Genomic DNA, 17,517 nt, shown 5'->3' on the forward strand with positions numbered 1-17,517 from the left:
ATTTCAGGAGTGTTCTTCATCTGAGCAGTCAGACCATGATTGTGGGCTTATTCTCACAGAACTTAGATCTGATTGAATTGCTTGTTCATAGTCTGAATTTGGTTCGATTTGCACCAAAAGTGCATGTATACCAATCTGGAAGGAGGAAAAACTTTCATGAGCTCAACAAAGGAGATCCTACATGGCAATTTACCATGATACGGAGTGCACAGTCCCAAGAAGCGGTAATTGCGTGTTTCCATGATGTGGCTAATCATTTCTAGGGAAGAATTATGTGTTGTCATAGTAGAACAAATTGTACCACATTGATCTCTTTGATTGCACAGGGTTGTGTATCTTTACTTCCTTAGGCTATGTTTGTATTGCAGGGTAAATACCATTTATATTTTACTCTCTCTGCACATAGAGCAGTGGAATGAGAGCGAGAGAGAAGGAGAGACCTAAAATTGTTGCTAGGCGACCTGACATCAGTTCTTCATTCTACAATCACTCTGTTGCCCACGTGTGTTCAAGCTGTGTATAAAGCCAATGGGAGCGAAACCACTCTGTCTTTGAGTGGATACTGCTCGCAGGGATACTTTTTTAAAGAGCTGAAGAGAAGTCAGACAAATTACGGTGATCATCTCCCTCAAATAACCGTCTACCTACAAAACTCCCGCAGTGACTAGTATGAGGTTTATGAAAGTACAACGCCAGATTCAGACGGCTTTTTCTTAATATTTCTTGGATTAGTGGGGATGAGGATTTTGTCACTGCTGAAAAGAAGAAACTTTACTTTTTTCATCTTGTTTTAAGGTCTTTCTTAAGTCTAAAATCATGTTTCCTAGTGAAGACTGGAACTCAAGTGAGCTGTTGAACAGCTCCATTGGAAACTCCTCTATGGAGGATATTGAAGACGAGGAGCACCCCTTCCTGACGGATGCTTGGCTGGTGCCCCTCTTCTTCTCCCTCATCATGCTGGTGGGGCTGATCGGGAACTCACTGGTGATATATGTCATCTCCAAGCACAGACAGATGAGGACGGCCACTAACTTTTACATTGGTGAGTTTCAGCCAATTCCCTTTTTTTCTGTACAGCCTTTCACCAGCTTAGACATTTCTTTGCTTTAAAATAATATAGGGTAAGTGTATTATTTTTGTTCTTTTCTGCATCTTTTTCAAATTATTTTATCATTCTTGTTGTTTTTATGCTTTATTTCTTGTAAAAATGATGCTCAGACCTACTGTACTTTGAACTTCATTTTATATATAAGGAGCTATACATAAATTATTATTATTAATATTATTATCAAATTATTAAGTAATTAATAATATGATTTAGTACTCTATACAAGCACAGTGCGATGAATCTAATTTTGCACAGGAATTGCTGTGACAGGAAACAAATTGAAGTTCAAACTCTTATTGACATTATATTTGTGGTAAATGATTCATTAGCCACAGGATGATGTGCTGTCATGTAACAAAGAATTATAGCATTATTTCAAGGAACACTGCAGAAGGACCTCTAGAGCAAGATTGTGAGGTTAGGAAATGCCTTAAAATTGCCGTAACTTGAATGACCTAATAATAAAAAAAAGTCATAATCACTCAAAGCATATGTGTTAGTATTTTAGTATTTGTAATTTTACTGTATTTGTACTTTTAGTCTTTTTTGCAGTGAAGTTTTTATCAATCATAGGATGACAGTCAGATTAACATCCATATTCAGTGTTGCTGAGAGAACTTTGTATTTCATTCACTGGACATATCCTTGCATGTTCCACCATTTCTGTCTCCAATTATTCTTAAGATTGTTTTAACTTCACGATATTTGAAGAATTGGTAGAATCCCTGAACCCCTTGGAAAACCCCATTGCACATTCAATTTTGCATACCTATTCAGATGAGACAGATCGTTCATTACACGTATATTTAATTCCTCAGCTAACTTGGCTGCCACAGACATCATTTTTCTGCTATGCTGCGTGCCGTTCACTGCTACTCTCTACCCCCTGCCTGGCTGGATATTTGGGGACTTCATGTGCAAATTTGTTGCTTTTCTCCAACAGGTAAGGAGATCACCCAAGGAAAAACAGAGTAGTGTTCAAAAACAAGATTCTTTTTTTTTCTTTTGTGTAGTGCAAATGTTTTTCTGCTGCATTGAGGACAATGGCCACACTGACAAAGCTACTGCAAGTACAAAGTAGGAGGAATAAATGTGTAAGATCAATGCTGAAAGGATTCTGCATTTCAATACGGTACCCGGCAGTGTCAACCAGCAATAAATGGATTTATACACTGGTTAAGACAATAGTCCATATTTTTAAAAGAAATTTAGTGTTGGGTAGTGAAGCCACAATGTGTTGTAGAGTTGGGGATGGCCAAAGATGGGCACATCGTGATGTAATTATTTGGCAATGAAATTAATTAACTTAAGTCGCATAACTAAATGTTCATGACCAAAATGTTTGTCTTGTCTTGTATAGAAATAGTTTAGTTGTATACTGCAAAAGTATCTTGCATATCTTTTAATACTAATAAAAAATATATTCTTAGATTGAAGTCTGTATAGAGAGATGTCAAAACTGAAATGTCAAAAATTCAAGATACATTTCGAAACAAATGTACAGTAGTTGCTTTGGTATGTGGGGTGTGTAGAGATTAATCATTGCACATTTTCTGATTTCCTCACCTTTTTCACAATCAATGTACCTCTCTGGACAAGCACATTCTGACTGTCTGGCAGAGAGAATGCCGCTCCAGGAACTCTGATTAAAAAAAGAAAAAGAAAAAAAGTCTAAAAAAAACAACCTAAACTCATTTAAAAAATGTGCCTCTACCTACATTTTTTTAACCTTTACATACAATTCAATGCAGTGTCCAGCTAAAATGTCCACTAGTGGCAGTAAAACACCAACAACTTTGATTTATGATGATTAGGGGCAGATTACTGATTAATAAAGACTTATTTTCGAGTGGTTCCTTGCACAATAATTTACATTTAATAATTTATTAATAATTTGCACAATAACCCATAATTTACCATAATGCATGATTTGAAAACAAAATGAAAACATTTTGATGTTTGCATCACTTAACCAGCTCCATATACAGTATAAGGCTTTTCTGACATAATAAACTTTATCGGTAGTCACAATAAAAGAGCTTGAAGAACCAAGCTAAAATGTAATGGTTGATTCTGCAAATGTTTTTTTTTATCTTTTATTTTCTTTTGTTAATACTATCAGTTAGGCTTAGAGAAGGGTTTTAGATTAGGTAGCATGTTTTTTAAACAAACATTAACCTTTTAGCACCACTCACAGGACATTTCATTTCTGAACTACTGTGATACATAACAACCAACATAATAATACTTTGCCAGACTTACGTTCATCTGTTTGCCCTTTTAGTGCCAATAACTGGACATTTAACTTTGAAATTGTTGCAAAATGTGGAAGAAGCAGCATGACATAATTTTGCAGAAATGTCGTCACCACGTGCACGTTTTCTCAGTGGGGTTGGTTAAAAAAAAATTGGTAAAAGGAAACGACAGAAAGGAGTCTATACTTTTTATAACATTATTTGGTGCTAAAACTATTGTGAACTATGTAACAGATGTGCTTTTAATGCAAGTCGACAACAATGGGTGAGCTAAATATTGTCATACTAGGCAATGGGGATGTGGGCTAAAAGTGCTGGCACCCCTAGTGTTTTGGAGTAACTAAAAGTAACAACTGTAGATTATAGCTTGGCAAGCGGTCTCATAAAGCAATACATAAAAGAGTAATCCTCTGTGAACCAAACAGTTCCCTTTATAATAGCCATACAGAATATACACCATAACAGAAAACCATCATTGAATAGAAATGCTCTGAGGAATATCAAGGGGTGTGTGTGTGTGTGTGTGTGTGTGTGTGTGTGTGTTTACATTTGGGTATACATGGAGGAAGAATTTATTTTTGTGTGGCATTTCAACAACATGATTCATCCCTCATTTCAAGTAGAAGATGTGAGTCAATCTTTATTCACTGCTTCATGAGAGACTGCATTGGCCAAAGAGAAAAGTAGGACACAGTATGTTTATAGAACCATTAAAAACATAAGAAAAGAAAAAAGAATATGCAACAAAAGGGATGTCATCCCATTAAACATATGAATAGTTACTTGTTTCATCTATACTTTGAAGTAAATTCACTTATATAAGCAATGTTGCAGTGTAATTGAAAGTAAAAATTTATTTTACTGTCTGTACATGAAAATCTACTGAAAGTCTATGGTTAATTCACAAGTCTTCATTCTTAGTTGTATTTACATCCGGCTGTGGTTTTGGTCTTTCCTAGCCATTGAAGCTTTTCGTGTCATAAACACAGGCTTCCTCAGATTGAGGCTACGCACATCTTTTTTGTTTAATCATTAGATACCTTATACAAAAGATGATGGGATGGAACAGCTCTTTGTTCACACCTGTTGCATCAAAGAGCTAAGGGATAGTTAAGCTTGCATAAAACACTCAGCACAATGGTTGACTTTATTCTCTAAAGCCTCTCCTCCTACCCGATTCTTTTAATTTAAGATGAGCAATCAGGCCCTTCATTTCAATTAATTCACCAGACAAAACCACAAATGAATGGGGCTGTTTTTTCTGTCTAGAATTAATATATTCTAAATTGAAAGCATTATGCATTTTTGATGTGCTAGATTTTAGATTACTTAAATCCAATTTTTATGTTTACTCCAGCACTCTGGGGCATGTCTGTCTTGCATGTACTGATAATGATATGAACACATGATAACAAAAGGTTTGGCAATGTGTAGGTGACCGTACAGGCGACGTGCATCACTCTTACGGCGATGAGTGGAGACCGTTGCTATGTGACTGTGTATCCTCTGAAATCCCTGCACCATCGGACCCCTCGTGTCGCAATGATTGTTAGCATCTGTATCTGGATCGGTAAGTCATTTAGTAGAATTATACACTATACACAAAACGTTGCTAGAATGTCATTAATATCAATAAAGGTGACACCATCCATACACTTATATAACAGACAGACTGTATTCTTGCTATAACTGCAATAATTAGTCCACTTTATTAAATGTAAATACAACTTAATCTCCTTCGACAGTGTCTGTTGTCGATTATCACATAAATAATTTCAAGTCATCCCACAGTGTAATAAATCTTTGAAAATTGGCTATATTACATGTACTAGCATGCAACTGGTGTGATAGGCAGCGTTCACAGAACATGTTTGTGTGAGGCTTAGTGCAAAATAATGGAAAAGAAGGCAACATTTCAAGCCGCATTTAAAAAATTCTTAGAGTGTGATGTGCAAGCCGTTACAAGTCTTAAAATCTAGCTGCGCAACTATCAAAGACGTCCATCTAGCGTATGTTTGCATTGGAAATCAATTAAAAAGCAGCACAATGGATCACAAAAACATGTTCTGTATGAAAATAGAATCTCTTTATTCTAGCCTTGATATCGTCTCAGTTACTGTTGTAAGCCTCGTTCCCTGAAGGAGGGAACGGAGACATTACGTAGAAAAGACTTCTCACTTGGGAGCCCAATCACATTCAAGTGGTAACAAAACAAGCCAATGGACATTTGCATTTGGAGGAAACTCCATCCAGGGTGTGCCAGAGCAAATAGGGCACTTGTAACCACCCCTCCTACTCCAAGACCTACTCCCCTTCCACCCTGACCTTGCACAGTGTCTGTGCGAGCAGACTCACTGGGGGAAACTAGGCCCCGGGCCCCGGGGCCAGCTGTGTGCCAGTGCATCCGTGCAGAGGGTCCCCTCGGTCAGGGAATAGAACAGCTGGGAATGGGAGGACTCTGGAGAGGCAAACAGGGTACCTCCTCCATCTCAGCTGGACCAACTGAGGGTGGAGTCTCCACTCTCCCGGGAGCGTGAGCGTCAGTCAGCTACATGATTGAGCTCGCCCGGAATGTAAATGGCACGGAGCGACCTGGGCCGCTACTGACTCCAGAGGAGATGGCAGGCAAGTTGGGACATGCGACGTGAAAGTAGTCCACCCTGATGGTTGACGTACGGCACTATGGCTGTGTTGTCTCTCCGGACCAGCATGTGCTTGCCCTGCAACAACGTTCAAAACCAGCACAAGGCTGTAACAGTACTGCTAGCAACTTGAGGCAGTTGATGTTCCCACTGCAGTCGAGATCCTGTCCAGGAGCGTCCATTGCATACAGCGTCCAGACCCGTTCTGGAGGCATCTGTTGTGACAACAACGTGCCTGGACACTTTTTCTAAGGGCTTGTTCTCCGGCCCATAGAAAGGCAAGGTCCGACCACGGGCTGAAAGTGTGGCGTGCTCACCCGATGTGTGCCACAGCACCACAAGTCCTGAAGCGATCTCATATGCATCAATCCGAGCGCCGTGACCATGGCTGAGGATGCCATGTGCCCCAGGAGTCTCTTAAATAGTTTCAGTGGAAGCGCTGATTTTCCCCTGTTCAAATTCAGGCAGTTTAGCACTGACCGTGCGTGCTCGTTTGTGAGACAAGCTGTCATGTTGTGCGAGTCCAACTCCATAATGAGAAAAAATATAATCTGCATAGGGGAGAGTTTGTTCTTTTCCCAGTTGACCCTAAGCCCTAGATGGTAGAGGCGTCTGAGCACCAGGTCCCTGTGTTCGCACAACAAATCTCGAGAGTGAGCTAAAATGAGCCAGTCATCAAGATAGCTGAGAATGTGAACTCTCACTTCCCTTAGCGGGGCAAGGACAGGCTTTGCGACTTTTGTGAAGACACAGGGGGACAGGGACAGCCCGAAGGGCAGGACCTTGTACTGGTATGCCCTTGAAAGCAAATCAAAAGAATGGTCTGTGTCGAGGCAAAATTGAGACAATTACGAGTCCTTCAGCTCGATCGCTGCAAACTAATCTCGAGGGCGAACGCATGTGAGGATGCATATCCAAGATTGGCTGTAACCTACTGCCTTTCTTGGGTCCGATGAAGAGAATGAGCCAACGAGACGGACTGGGAAGCACTAGACAGGCCCCCAGACACCATGCAAGTGGCACCAGTGGAACTACAGATGCACCCGCGGAGGCGCAGCTTCCAACCTGGGAGGCGTAGCGTCCCGAAGTAGAGGAAGTGAGTGTGATGTGACTTACCTGGCTCCATAGTTCCCACAAGGAAGTGGCTGGAGACGTGTAAGGAGGCATTGCGTCCTCGAACCACAAACTCCTGCGCCGTGGCGAGAGAAGAGGGGGATGAGATCGAGTAAACTGCTCTTAAAAAAAAAAAAAGAAGAAAAAAAAAGTTGGGTACCAGCGGCGGAACAGAAATTCATTATTTTTTGATGAACAAAAGATTTACCATCTCATGGACAAGAGCAGATCCCTCATTCTCCGAGTCACCCGTCTCAGGGATGTTGTTTCACCGAACGCTTTTGAGGGTGTAGCGACGGCTGAGACGGGATTCGTTCCCACTATAATCCACAGATTACCCTGTGTAATAACCAAAGGGGTCCTCTGTGGAGCAGAGAAACGAGAACGGGGTTTAGCAGAGGGTACTCCACCACATTGCAATGGTCATGTTCCCACAGTGAGAACATGAATCATCAACGAACACCGCCTCAGCAAGCTTACGGCCCAGACATGTGAGGCAGTGGCTGTCAGATGGGGCCAGGAGCGCCCAGGGGTGTGATCACAACACAGCACGTTTGCTCTTTATGGTGAAACACACGGCTGAGTTTGCCGTCTCTCTAACACAGAAAAGCGCTATATGAATGAAGGTGACAGAACGTCTCCTCTCGTGAATGAAGGCAGATTGGCAGAGCACTGACAAACAACCACTCGGCTCCGAAGCAAAAAGAATGAGTGAGTTGCCGGCAAGCTTATTTACCTGTATGGCTTGCCATGCAAATCTCACTCACCATAGTCCATTGGCTTGTTTTGTTACCACTTAAAGATGAGTGGGCTAAAGCCCAATTTATACTTCTGCGTCGGACCTACGCCGGAGCCTCTACGCTGTCGGCAACGCGTTGGTTTTAATTTATACTTCTGCGTCATTGTCCGCGTTGACGCGCAATTACTCATGTAGAGGGACCATGTGAAACCCGAGGGAGGGGTTCTAGCAGACCAATCAGAGCACTTGCGTCCGCGTAGAATTGACGCGTTGTTCCATTTTTGGAGAGGTGCGCGTCAGGGTACGCCGAAGGGTACGCACGCTAAACACAGCCTACGACGTAGCTACGGCGTAAGTTCGATGCAGAAGTATAAATTGGGCTTAAGATCCCATAATGTCAGTCTTTTCGACATAATGTATATGTACTGTATATTAGTAAAATGTAACTATACAAAGATATTTACAAAATATAAATAATTCCTAAATATGTTTAAGTTTTTAAAGCTGTCCTTTATATTATATACTTTTGTATTTATTATTTGTAGCATTGTAATTTTGTAGATATCTAAATTGCTGTCAATACGTAAAAAATGTGCGTTTCAGTGTAAACATGCTAGAACCACAGGATATGTATGGATTGGTTATCAAATTTATTTAACTCGTCATTACCATGCTAAGTTTTGCATGTTCACACAAGGATACCAAATTACATCGATAACGTAAGTACGAGGTCCATCCACTTAAAAGTAGCCCCACTTCAAAAGAACAGTTGAGACAATAAAGCTCAAAAATCAAACTTTATTTTTTACTGAAAAATTAATGTAGACTAAAAGCTTCAACAAAAATTCAAGCTTCACATTTATGCTTTTAAACATAAGTGCATGACAGCACTCAACTGCATTTCATCACCCAGAATACTATTTAAAAGACTGAAAATGAACGAGCATTTGAATTCTCATCTTACCCTCTCTTATGCAACAAGGTTCCTTCATTCTTTCCATACCAATCTTCCTGTACCAGAGGCTTGAGGACGGCTATTGGTATGGACCAAGAAAATACTGCATGGAGAGGTTTCCATCAAAGGCCACTGAGAAGGCTTTCATCCTCTATCAGTTCATAGCTGTGTATCTACTGCCTGTCATTACCATCTCCTTCTGTTATTCCTTCATGTTGAAGAGAGTGGGACAGGCCTCTGTGGAACCAGTGGATAACAGCCATCAGGTACGACACTCCACTGAATATATATAAAAGGCTATACACTCTTTAATCTATAATCTATAATTCAGGTGTTCTACGAGAGGTTGTGAAATATCTTTGTTTCTTTCCTTCTCTTCAACAGTAAAGACAAAGTAGGCTAGTTGTAGTAGTAAACTTTTATTTGGTAAAATAAAAGTAATTTAAGGCCAAAATAAAAGACAGTGCCTTGAATAAATAAATAAATAAATAAATTACTGGAAATGCTACTTTTAAGGTGCAGTGAGTGATTTCTGAGAAATGCTGTTGCAAGTGGATCTGACCGAGCACCACAACAAACTTGTAGCCAATCAGCAGTAGGGGGTGTATACACTCATGATGGGGGAATAGAGAGAGAGAGAGAGAGAGAGAGAGAGAGAGAGAGAGAGAGAGAGAGAGAGAGAGAGAGAGAGAGAGAGAGAGAGAGAGAGAAGATTTGAAGAAAGACTGTAGAAAGGGAGATGGCTGAGAGACATTACAAAAGAGAAAAAAGTCAGAGGAATATCACTGGAAAAAGAATGGTTATGATCAGGCAAGAGCTTTAGGACTCACGTTAAAATTACAAAAGCTTTTCAACGCTGGAGAGACAGGAAGCGGGAATGCCTGAAAATGGATGCAAAGGTTGCATTGATTCTGCTCCATATGTGAGTAACATTGGTTTTTCTATGTTTCACAGAACCAATATATGCAGTTGTAGTAATTTTAGCTATAGTAACAGTCTGGCAACTAACAAACTTTTGCTTGCATATACTCTTGTGTACTGTATGTTCATTTGTTTTTCTTACTTGTTCATTCGTCATCTTCACTTTTCTTACATATTCTCTGTAGTAATGGGAAGTTTGGATCATTTTACTGACTCAGATCTTTGAGTCTCATTCAGCAAAATGAATGAATCTTTTTTCCAAGTCATTTTGTTCACTTCAGCAGAATATAATTGAAATGTGACATGTTAATAGCAAATGAAGGGAGGGGTGTGTTTGTTTGGGTTTATTTCAAATATCAACAGTGTTTCTCAGAAATCACTTACTGCACCTTTAATTCTTAATAAACATTCTAACTATAAATATAGCGATAGAATTAATGAATGGTATTAAAATAAAATATTCTTAACAAAAAATGTAGTATTTAATCCTTACTTTTAATATTTTGTAAAGCTAATTTTCACAGCAAACACAGCATTCTCACAAGTCATTGCTGTAGGTGTGGTTCAGTTTCACATAGGCAGTGCCCGAAATCTATCATGACTTCACACGTTTTGTATGTAAAAGTTCCCAGTAAAGAAATTGGTTTCCAAAGCACCATAAACGTCATTTCTAAAGATAGATGAGACATAACCAGTCATATATTAAATAATTAATTTTTTGACATAATCATATGTTGAAATAAATGGACGTTTATTAATAGATTTTGTCATTTTGTTTTATTGTTTTCACCAACTGCTGAGCCGATTGTTGTATGCTGCCTTCAAAAACATATTTGTGACAGGGTTTAGATTTGCACCTGTGCTTCCAATATTCAAGTAGTGCCACAAATGCTTTATAGAACTGAGATGTGCTTTATTTTGCACAGTTTCCCTTTGATAAGAAAACCAGTCACTGAAAGAACACCTCACAGCATGACGCTGCCAAACACCAGACCTCACTGTAGATATAGTGACTCTTTGAGAAGGGGGCAGTGTTAGCTTTGCCACACATTTGCTTTGAATTTCAGCCTAAAAGCGCCTAAAAGCTCCTAAAAGCTCTATCTTGTCTGAGAAAAAGACTTTTCCCCACATTTCCCCTCCTGAGTCACCATACTGCTTTTTGGCCTGCAGATGTTTAACATACATGTCTTAAAATTATTTTTCTTGTATACTGAGTTTTGAGGAATGAAACTCTAGTTGGTGTGTGGTTAGATGTGGCATTTGTTTCCATATAATTGAACCAACAGTGGCCACTGTGGAATAACCTTTTTTCTAATTAATGCTTTTGTTTCTTATTACCTTCTTTGCCACTTTATCTTCACTTAAAATTCTTTGGAATGGTCTGTTCGGTCCATTTTCATAGTCGACAAATTCACAACATGTAATAATGAATAATGATTAAACTGTGGAACCTTTATCCAGAAAATGTGCTAGCTATTTTAGTAATTCAGAGGTCAAACTCAATTGTTTTTACAACAGCAATTGTGTTCTATTTATTAGAACAGCAACAGTTTTTCATATTCATATTTTGCATGAATATAGGAAGGTCAGTGACAAATAAGGATATCAATAATATGGTGTAACCATCAGGTGAAAAGCAATAAAGAAAAATGTCACTACTACACCTTAATCTTCTCTTTTCAAATATTTTCAAATATATCTACATATTATTTATATGGTACATATAATGAATTTTTTAACCATGAATGTTTTTTGGTGTTACTCTGTTTGATCTAAGCTGCCTAGCCTTCTTTTTAAAAATAAATAAATAATATGTCGTACAGTTATACAGAAATTTGTCTTTATATATAAAAGATAATAGATTCTTTGTCACATAACATTATGCAGATTATCCTTTAAAAATGTCACTGATCCATTATTTTATTTCATTTTTTTGTAAGTGAAAGCACATATCAGACTAATTTCCCTTCTATAATCTTGTCAAAACATTGTTTGTTTCAGGTCCACCTGCTCTCAGAGAGAACTATCTCCATTAGGAGTAAGATTTCCAAAATGGTAGTGGTCATTGTTGTCCTCTTCACCATTTGCTGGGGTCCCATTCAGATCTTTGTCCTGTTCCAGTCTTTCTACCCCAACTTCAAGGCCAACTACACAACATATAAGATCAAGACGTGGGCTAACTGCATGTCCTATGCCAACTCTTCTATCAACCCTATTGTCTACGGTTTTATGGGCGCTAGCTTCCGCAAGTCTTTCAGGAAGACCTTCCCCTTCCTCTTCAGACACAAAGTGAGGGACAGCAGTGTCGCCTCCCGCACTGCCAATGCAGAAATAAAGTTTGTAGCAACGGAGGAAAGCAACACTGAGAGGAAATGAGAGCAAATGACATCTAAACCATGAATTCACATGCCAACTTGCTGAAGCTCAGGCTTCCTCTGCATTAACAAGAGTAATATTCAGTTCACTGAGCTGTGAAAAAATATTTCAATGTGGTGCAAAAGGGCATTTAGAGAGCAAAGAAATGCAAAAGTGCACATTAATTATTACTGTTATAATTACAGCTGAAGTTAAATAGTATAATTTGATGTTTACATCCTTTGTGCAATCAACATCCAAAACAAAAGGTTCAACTCTTATTGGTGGCCCTGCTGTGCTAAGAGAGCTTGCATTTTCAAAATTTGTGGATGGAAAGCAAATTTTACAGTGCGTAAGTTTGAGCATGGGGAGCCAAACGGATGTTCTGCCAGCGGAGATGTGTAGGAGCTTGCCTGAGAGGATGTTGACTAAATCAAACATGGCAACTGTTGACTCATCCATTGTGTTTGACATATACACGACACCTCCCTGTGCACACTTCCTCTCGAAACATCCACTCCAAACTGCTCTTCATCGGTTATATTTATATATTCTGAACATTTTACGGCATGGATCAACCTGAAGAGGTGTACCAAGAAGGTATAGACTCTCTCAAAGCACACCACTTCTCAAGACTGAGTGAATGCTGTTTGCAGCACAGAATAAAACATTATGCTGAACGTGCCACCAAGGCCATTGAGACTATCATGTGATAGACACTGGGGATTGGCAAACACGTGTGAACAGAATTGAGAACGACGGAATGATATCATTAATGTGATAATAAATGTAAAAAAAAATTTAAAACTAAAGGGCCGTTAACACAAAACTTGCGTTTAAAAACACGAGACGTCACGCAGCAAAATACAAATTTTTAAACAAGGGGCCATTCCCCACAGAATGCATTTTTGCGTTTAAAAAAGCAAGAACGAGGGCAGTGGAAAGAAAAAAAATGTTCAAAAAAGGAAAAAAATGCTTTTAACTTGAATGCAGCGTTTATAGAATGCTGTGTCATGTGCAAGACACTAGTTGCAAGCGCAGCATTCAAACACATCCATCTTGTGCATGTTTACTAAGATAACAATGGAAAATAACTGCTTTATAGGGTTATAGGAATAGGAAATAGGGGTGAACAGCCCTATAGCCTAAAGAATACTTCGGCTGTCTGCCTTCCACGGTGTTCGGCGCACTGTCCGCATGAAGCCAAAATTTTGTGTCAGTGCGGATGGTGCGCACACAACAGCTTGAAAACAATGTCTACCGAACGCGTCTTACTGCCCTCACAGCCAAAGGATTATACTTTGAAAGGCTTGTGCACTGAACTGTGCGTGAGATGGAGAGGAACACAGAAAATGTATAATATGTGGGTATAAGTTATCTATAGGCTATTATCTTCACACAGCATCTTAAAAAAATGAAAAAGCAACAGGACGCAATGGTCAAAGATGTTCTTGTAAGAAGCCATTCACAAGGTCTCGAAACCTTAGTCCCGAAACAAGATTTCTCAAAGTCGAAAGTTTTTAGAAGGCTGTGTCATGTGCAAGATGTTACAAAATGGCAGACATGATCTCAACGGTAAAACATGGCCATATAGTGCATGTTTACAATGAAAAACAATTAACAAACAGAGCAGTGGAAGACAAAAACGCATTCTGAGTGAAGTGGCCCTAACATTTCAGAGTACTGAATTTAAATAAATGGCATCCTCCAAGGGTTTCTAAATGTAACCATCATTTTGATGTAATAATTGAGGTGAAATGTTTCATTCATGTGCAAATGGCAATACAACACATTTACAGGGTAGATTTACTTACCATGCTTAGTGAGAAGGAATTCAAAGGGGAATTAAGTCTGATTTTGTTTGCTAGCGTATGCTATCGTAAAGCTTGCTTAATTACGTTTGTCCTTAGGAGAAATAGATGTCTTATCATTAGCATTTGTGAAATGTTTTGACAAGCAGAGCAAAGTAGCTAAAAGCTTTTCTTGAAGTGCTGTCATTTTAACCTTGGCATTAATAAATTATTCAGCATCTTTGAAGCATGGTCCTGTTAGCTCTATAAATGCCTTACTGAATTCATTTTTGCATTCAAATTTGACTGTACTTGAGTAGCCTTGTTTGTCTTCTTCCTGTCTTTTTATTTCCATATTTCTCATTAAGGATTTGTTGTTTTATTTATTTATTAGCCTTCTGGGTATTGTAGGATACAGAAGAGAATAAACTAAATGTTAATTTTTTTTATATCTATAAATGTATAATCAGAGTTTTCAAACTGAGATATATGTATAGTATTTACCAAGTGAATGTGGATTAGCATAAATAAATTTGCCAAATCTATTAATAATTTTTCAATTTGCTCAAGTGACATCAAGCAGATATTTGATATTCACTGCATAATGCATCTTTAATTGCCATGCAAACTGTATCGCTCAGAGAAACAGCAAGGCAAAATCAAGCAGTTGGACTGATGGACTAATAGCATGGAAATAACCCCATGATGCCACCTACACAGGCAGCCAATTATTATCTTGATCACTGGAAAAGGGGCAGGAAGTGCGTAATCAGTCTTGCCATTTCAAAGCGCTAAATAATCTGTCCACAACTTGGCCTAAGGTTAGTAAATGGAGCAGAAGCACTGCAATAGTTTCATTCACTTTAAAACAGTGAGATGAAATGAGTCACTCTATTCATTATATCACAACTCCAAATAAATGATTTATGTTTGTGTAGAGGAGACTGGGGAATAATTGTAACACTAGCTAATTTATTCAGAAAATAATTAGCCCAAACCACTGATATTTAACCTCAAACATCTTCAAAATATCAGCAGCAGTTTCAAGTGTCAATTAAATTTATAATTTAATCATATCTGATACGATTAAACTAGAAGTAGGTTAAAGCATGATGTTACATTCAAAACAGTCATGCTGTATAACTGACAGCGTCATAAATACAACAATCAATGAAAATCTTTATTAATATAATATAATATAATATAATATAATAAATGCTGTCTTTTTTACAGTTTAACGCTTAAAAAATATTTAATGCAATTAACGCATCATCTGTTTTTTCTGTCATCTTTTGGCTAGCATTATATTATATGACCACATTCTTATTCATGCAAATGATTTTAAACCATTCAAGCGCAACTAGACAAAAGAGAACGCACTGTCTTTGAACGTCCTTATGACACACTCGACGCACAGAAAGACGCGTGCCAGTATTGAGTTCTCTTTCGCGTTTGAACGAACAATAACACAGATTTATGCCAAAATGTCTATGATACTCGAAAGTTTTTTTCGAGTATCCTCATAAGAGCAGTCTTAAATGAGTTAAATAAAGTCTTAATTGAACGTAAAGAGATGTCAGAAAAGGAGGCGCGTGTGAGATCCGCATCATATGCAGAAGCGGCAGATCTTAAAGTGACAGCAGCCATTAATGCTGTCTGTCATTAAAGGAGAACTCCGGTCAATTTTAACATTGAGCTAATTTTTTTGTAAATTTGGAGTGCTGTCAGTACAGAGAACAACGACAAAAATCGGTGTTGCCTACACCGTGTTATCCTCTTTTTAAAATTTGCACCCTGTTGACTTAAATGGGGCAAGTTTTAAACCTGCTTTTAGCCTCTTAACATCCTTGATGTGTCATTATAAGTGCCCAGCCATGTGAGTGATTCCTTTAGAGTTAACAAGGGTGAATCTGACTGCAGTAGATGTGAAAGATATTAATAAAAGTGATGTTAATTCAGCCAGCGCTCATACCTGTATTTACATCCTGTTTTCGTTCGAAGTCCACTCACATGGCTGGGCATTATTTACCTTATTGTAAAGTGTTACTGATTAGTTATACACCGATTCAGACGTCTCCTGAGTTCACTGTTGGAAAGATCAGTTGTTTTAACCATTCATTAAAATGAATCGGTTCAAAGGAGTCATTAGTTCGCGAATTGGACGTGTCATGCGCGTTGTGTGATTATCCCAGCAGTTAGGACATGGACATCCAAGATTTCTGTCAACACAGAAAACATTTCATCACTGGATATTTTTTTCGTTTAATTAAAGAGTTTTTTTTTTTTTTTTTTTTGTCAGTTAAATGTCCGGAACGCTTTTCAGTTCAATTTATTTAGCACAATTCACACCCAGCGATAATTCAGGAAAAAAAAAAATTCTCCGAATGATCCACATGAAACTTTGGTCTTCCGACCTTTTACCACCGTGTCGATTTATTTTGATTAATATGTGTGAGGGAGAGAGAGCAAGACAGCGCTTAGTTTGGAGACGGTGAAGTCTTGTTTACACTTTCGCCTGGCTCCGAAGAGAGAGAGAGAGAGAATGCGCGCGCGCGACCGGCTCTCTCTCTCTCTCTGCTCGTTCTTTCAGTTAAACATGCGCCCTGTCACTCACAAGCGCAGCAGTTCATCTACATTACTCACCGATCAAATAAGACTTTGGCGGGACAAAAATTCACTTTGGCGGGCGCTAAAACAAGTTCAATGCAGAAAATTCATGCGTGAATTTAACTTAGTAGGCTACATGACCATGCACTCGCACAAATGCGACCACATAAAATTTTAACTCGCACATTCTCAAAAAATGGTCGCAGTCTGGAACCCTGGTGTCGGTGGTGATTTTTAAGATGCTGGTATAGATTGGTAGTGTTTCCTCTGGATCTGGCCACGGCACGTCGACATATTTTAGCACTCTTTTGCTCCACGTCGTTCTTCGCGAATCCAAAATAAGTCCAAACAGCTGAAGTACAAGTGCTCCCCCGCTTCCTCTCCCGTCACCGAAGAAGTGCCTTTGGCCATTTCTGCGCAGTTACAAGCTTTTTCGAGGTACACGTTGTGTGTTAGCTGCTTTGCTGCTGCCAGAAAGCCGGTGCACTGCATACAACCTTGTAACTTTCCATTGCCATTTCTAATTGGCCAGCAAGCCAGGAACGCGAGATTCGACCATTTTGATTGGCTAATAGGTTTGTCACTCAAATGTCAGAGGCGGGGGAAAAAACCTCAGACTCCTGAGGTTAGGTTATTGCGGGAGTTAAAACCTCAATATCGATGCGATAAAGGTTAATCGTGCAGCCCTAATTAAAAGTTATTTTTTTTAAGCCTAATAAATGTTTAAAAAATGTATAGCTTTCAATTACACTGTAATGTTTTTCATCGAGACATCAGTAGCTGAATTAGAATCAGTGATACATGGCCTTAATTCATAAAAAGATGCCATTAAAGTATTTTAAATATACGGTCTTTATGTTGTTTCTACATAAATTTGGAGATTAACTGTGAAATTATTACATTATAATATATATACACTCACCTAAAGGATTATTAGGAACACCATACTAATACTGTGTTTGACCCCCTTTCGCCTTCAGAACTGCCTTAATTCTACGTGGCATTGATTCAACAAGGTGGGGGCCATTTTAG

The 17,517-nt window shown here is 38.8% G+C and overlaps 1 protein-coding gene across 1 annotated transcript; it reads left to right on the top strand.

Annotated features, from left to right (window-relative positions):
* Window positions 1-547: 547 nt before the first annotated feature.
* kiss1ra (KISS1 receptor a) lies at window positions 548-14,422 on the top strand. Its single transcript, XM_079876230.1, has 5 exons — window positions 548-1,042; window positions 1,927-2,051; window positions 4,798-4,933; window positions 8,840-9,078; window positions 11,735-14,422. The coding sequence occupies exons 1-5, from the start codon at window positions 817-819 to the stop codon at window positions 12,107-12,109; spliced, it is 1,101 nt and encodes a 366-aa protein (XP_079732356.1). The 5' UTR covers window positions 548-816; the 3' UTR covers window positions 12,110-14,422.
* Window positions 14,423-17,517: the final 3,095 nt, after the last annotated feature.

The sequence above is a fragment of the Squalius cephalus genome (genome assembly GCF_949319135.1).
Source record: "Squalius cephalus genome assembly, chromosome: 7".
Classification (NCBI taxonomy): Eukaryota; Metazoa; Chordata; class Actinopteri; order Cypriniformes; family Leuciscidae; genus Squalius; species Squalius cephalus.

Bases quoted from the DNA above. Each gene is read 5' to 3' on its own strand.
- kiss1ra (XM_079876230.1), top strand. From the start codon at position 817: ATGTTTCCTAGTGAAGACTGGAACTCAAGTGAGCTGTTGAACAGCTCC. The intron at 4,934-8,839 runs GTAAGTCATTTA...TTATGCAACAAG, and splicing joins TAGCATCTGTATCTGGATCG to GTTCCTTCATTCTTTCCATA. The intron at 9,079-11,734 runs GTACGACACTCC...TGTTTGTTTCAG, and splicing joins CAGTGGATAACAGCCATCAG to GTCCACCTGCTCTCAGAGAG.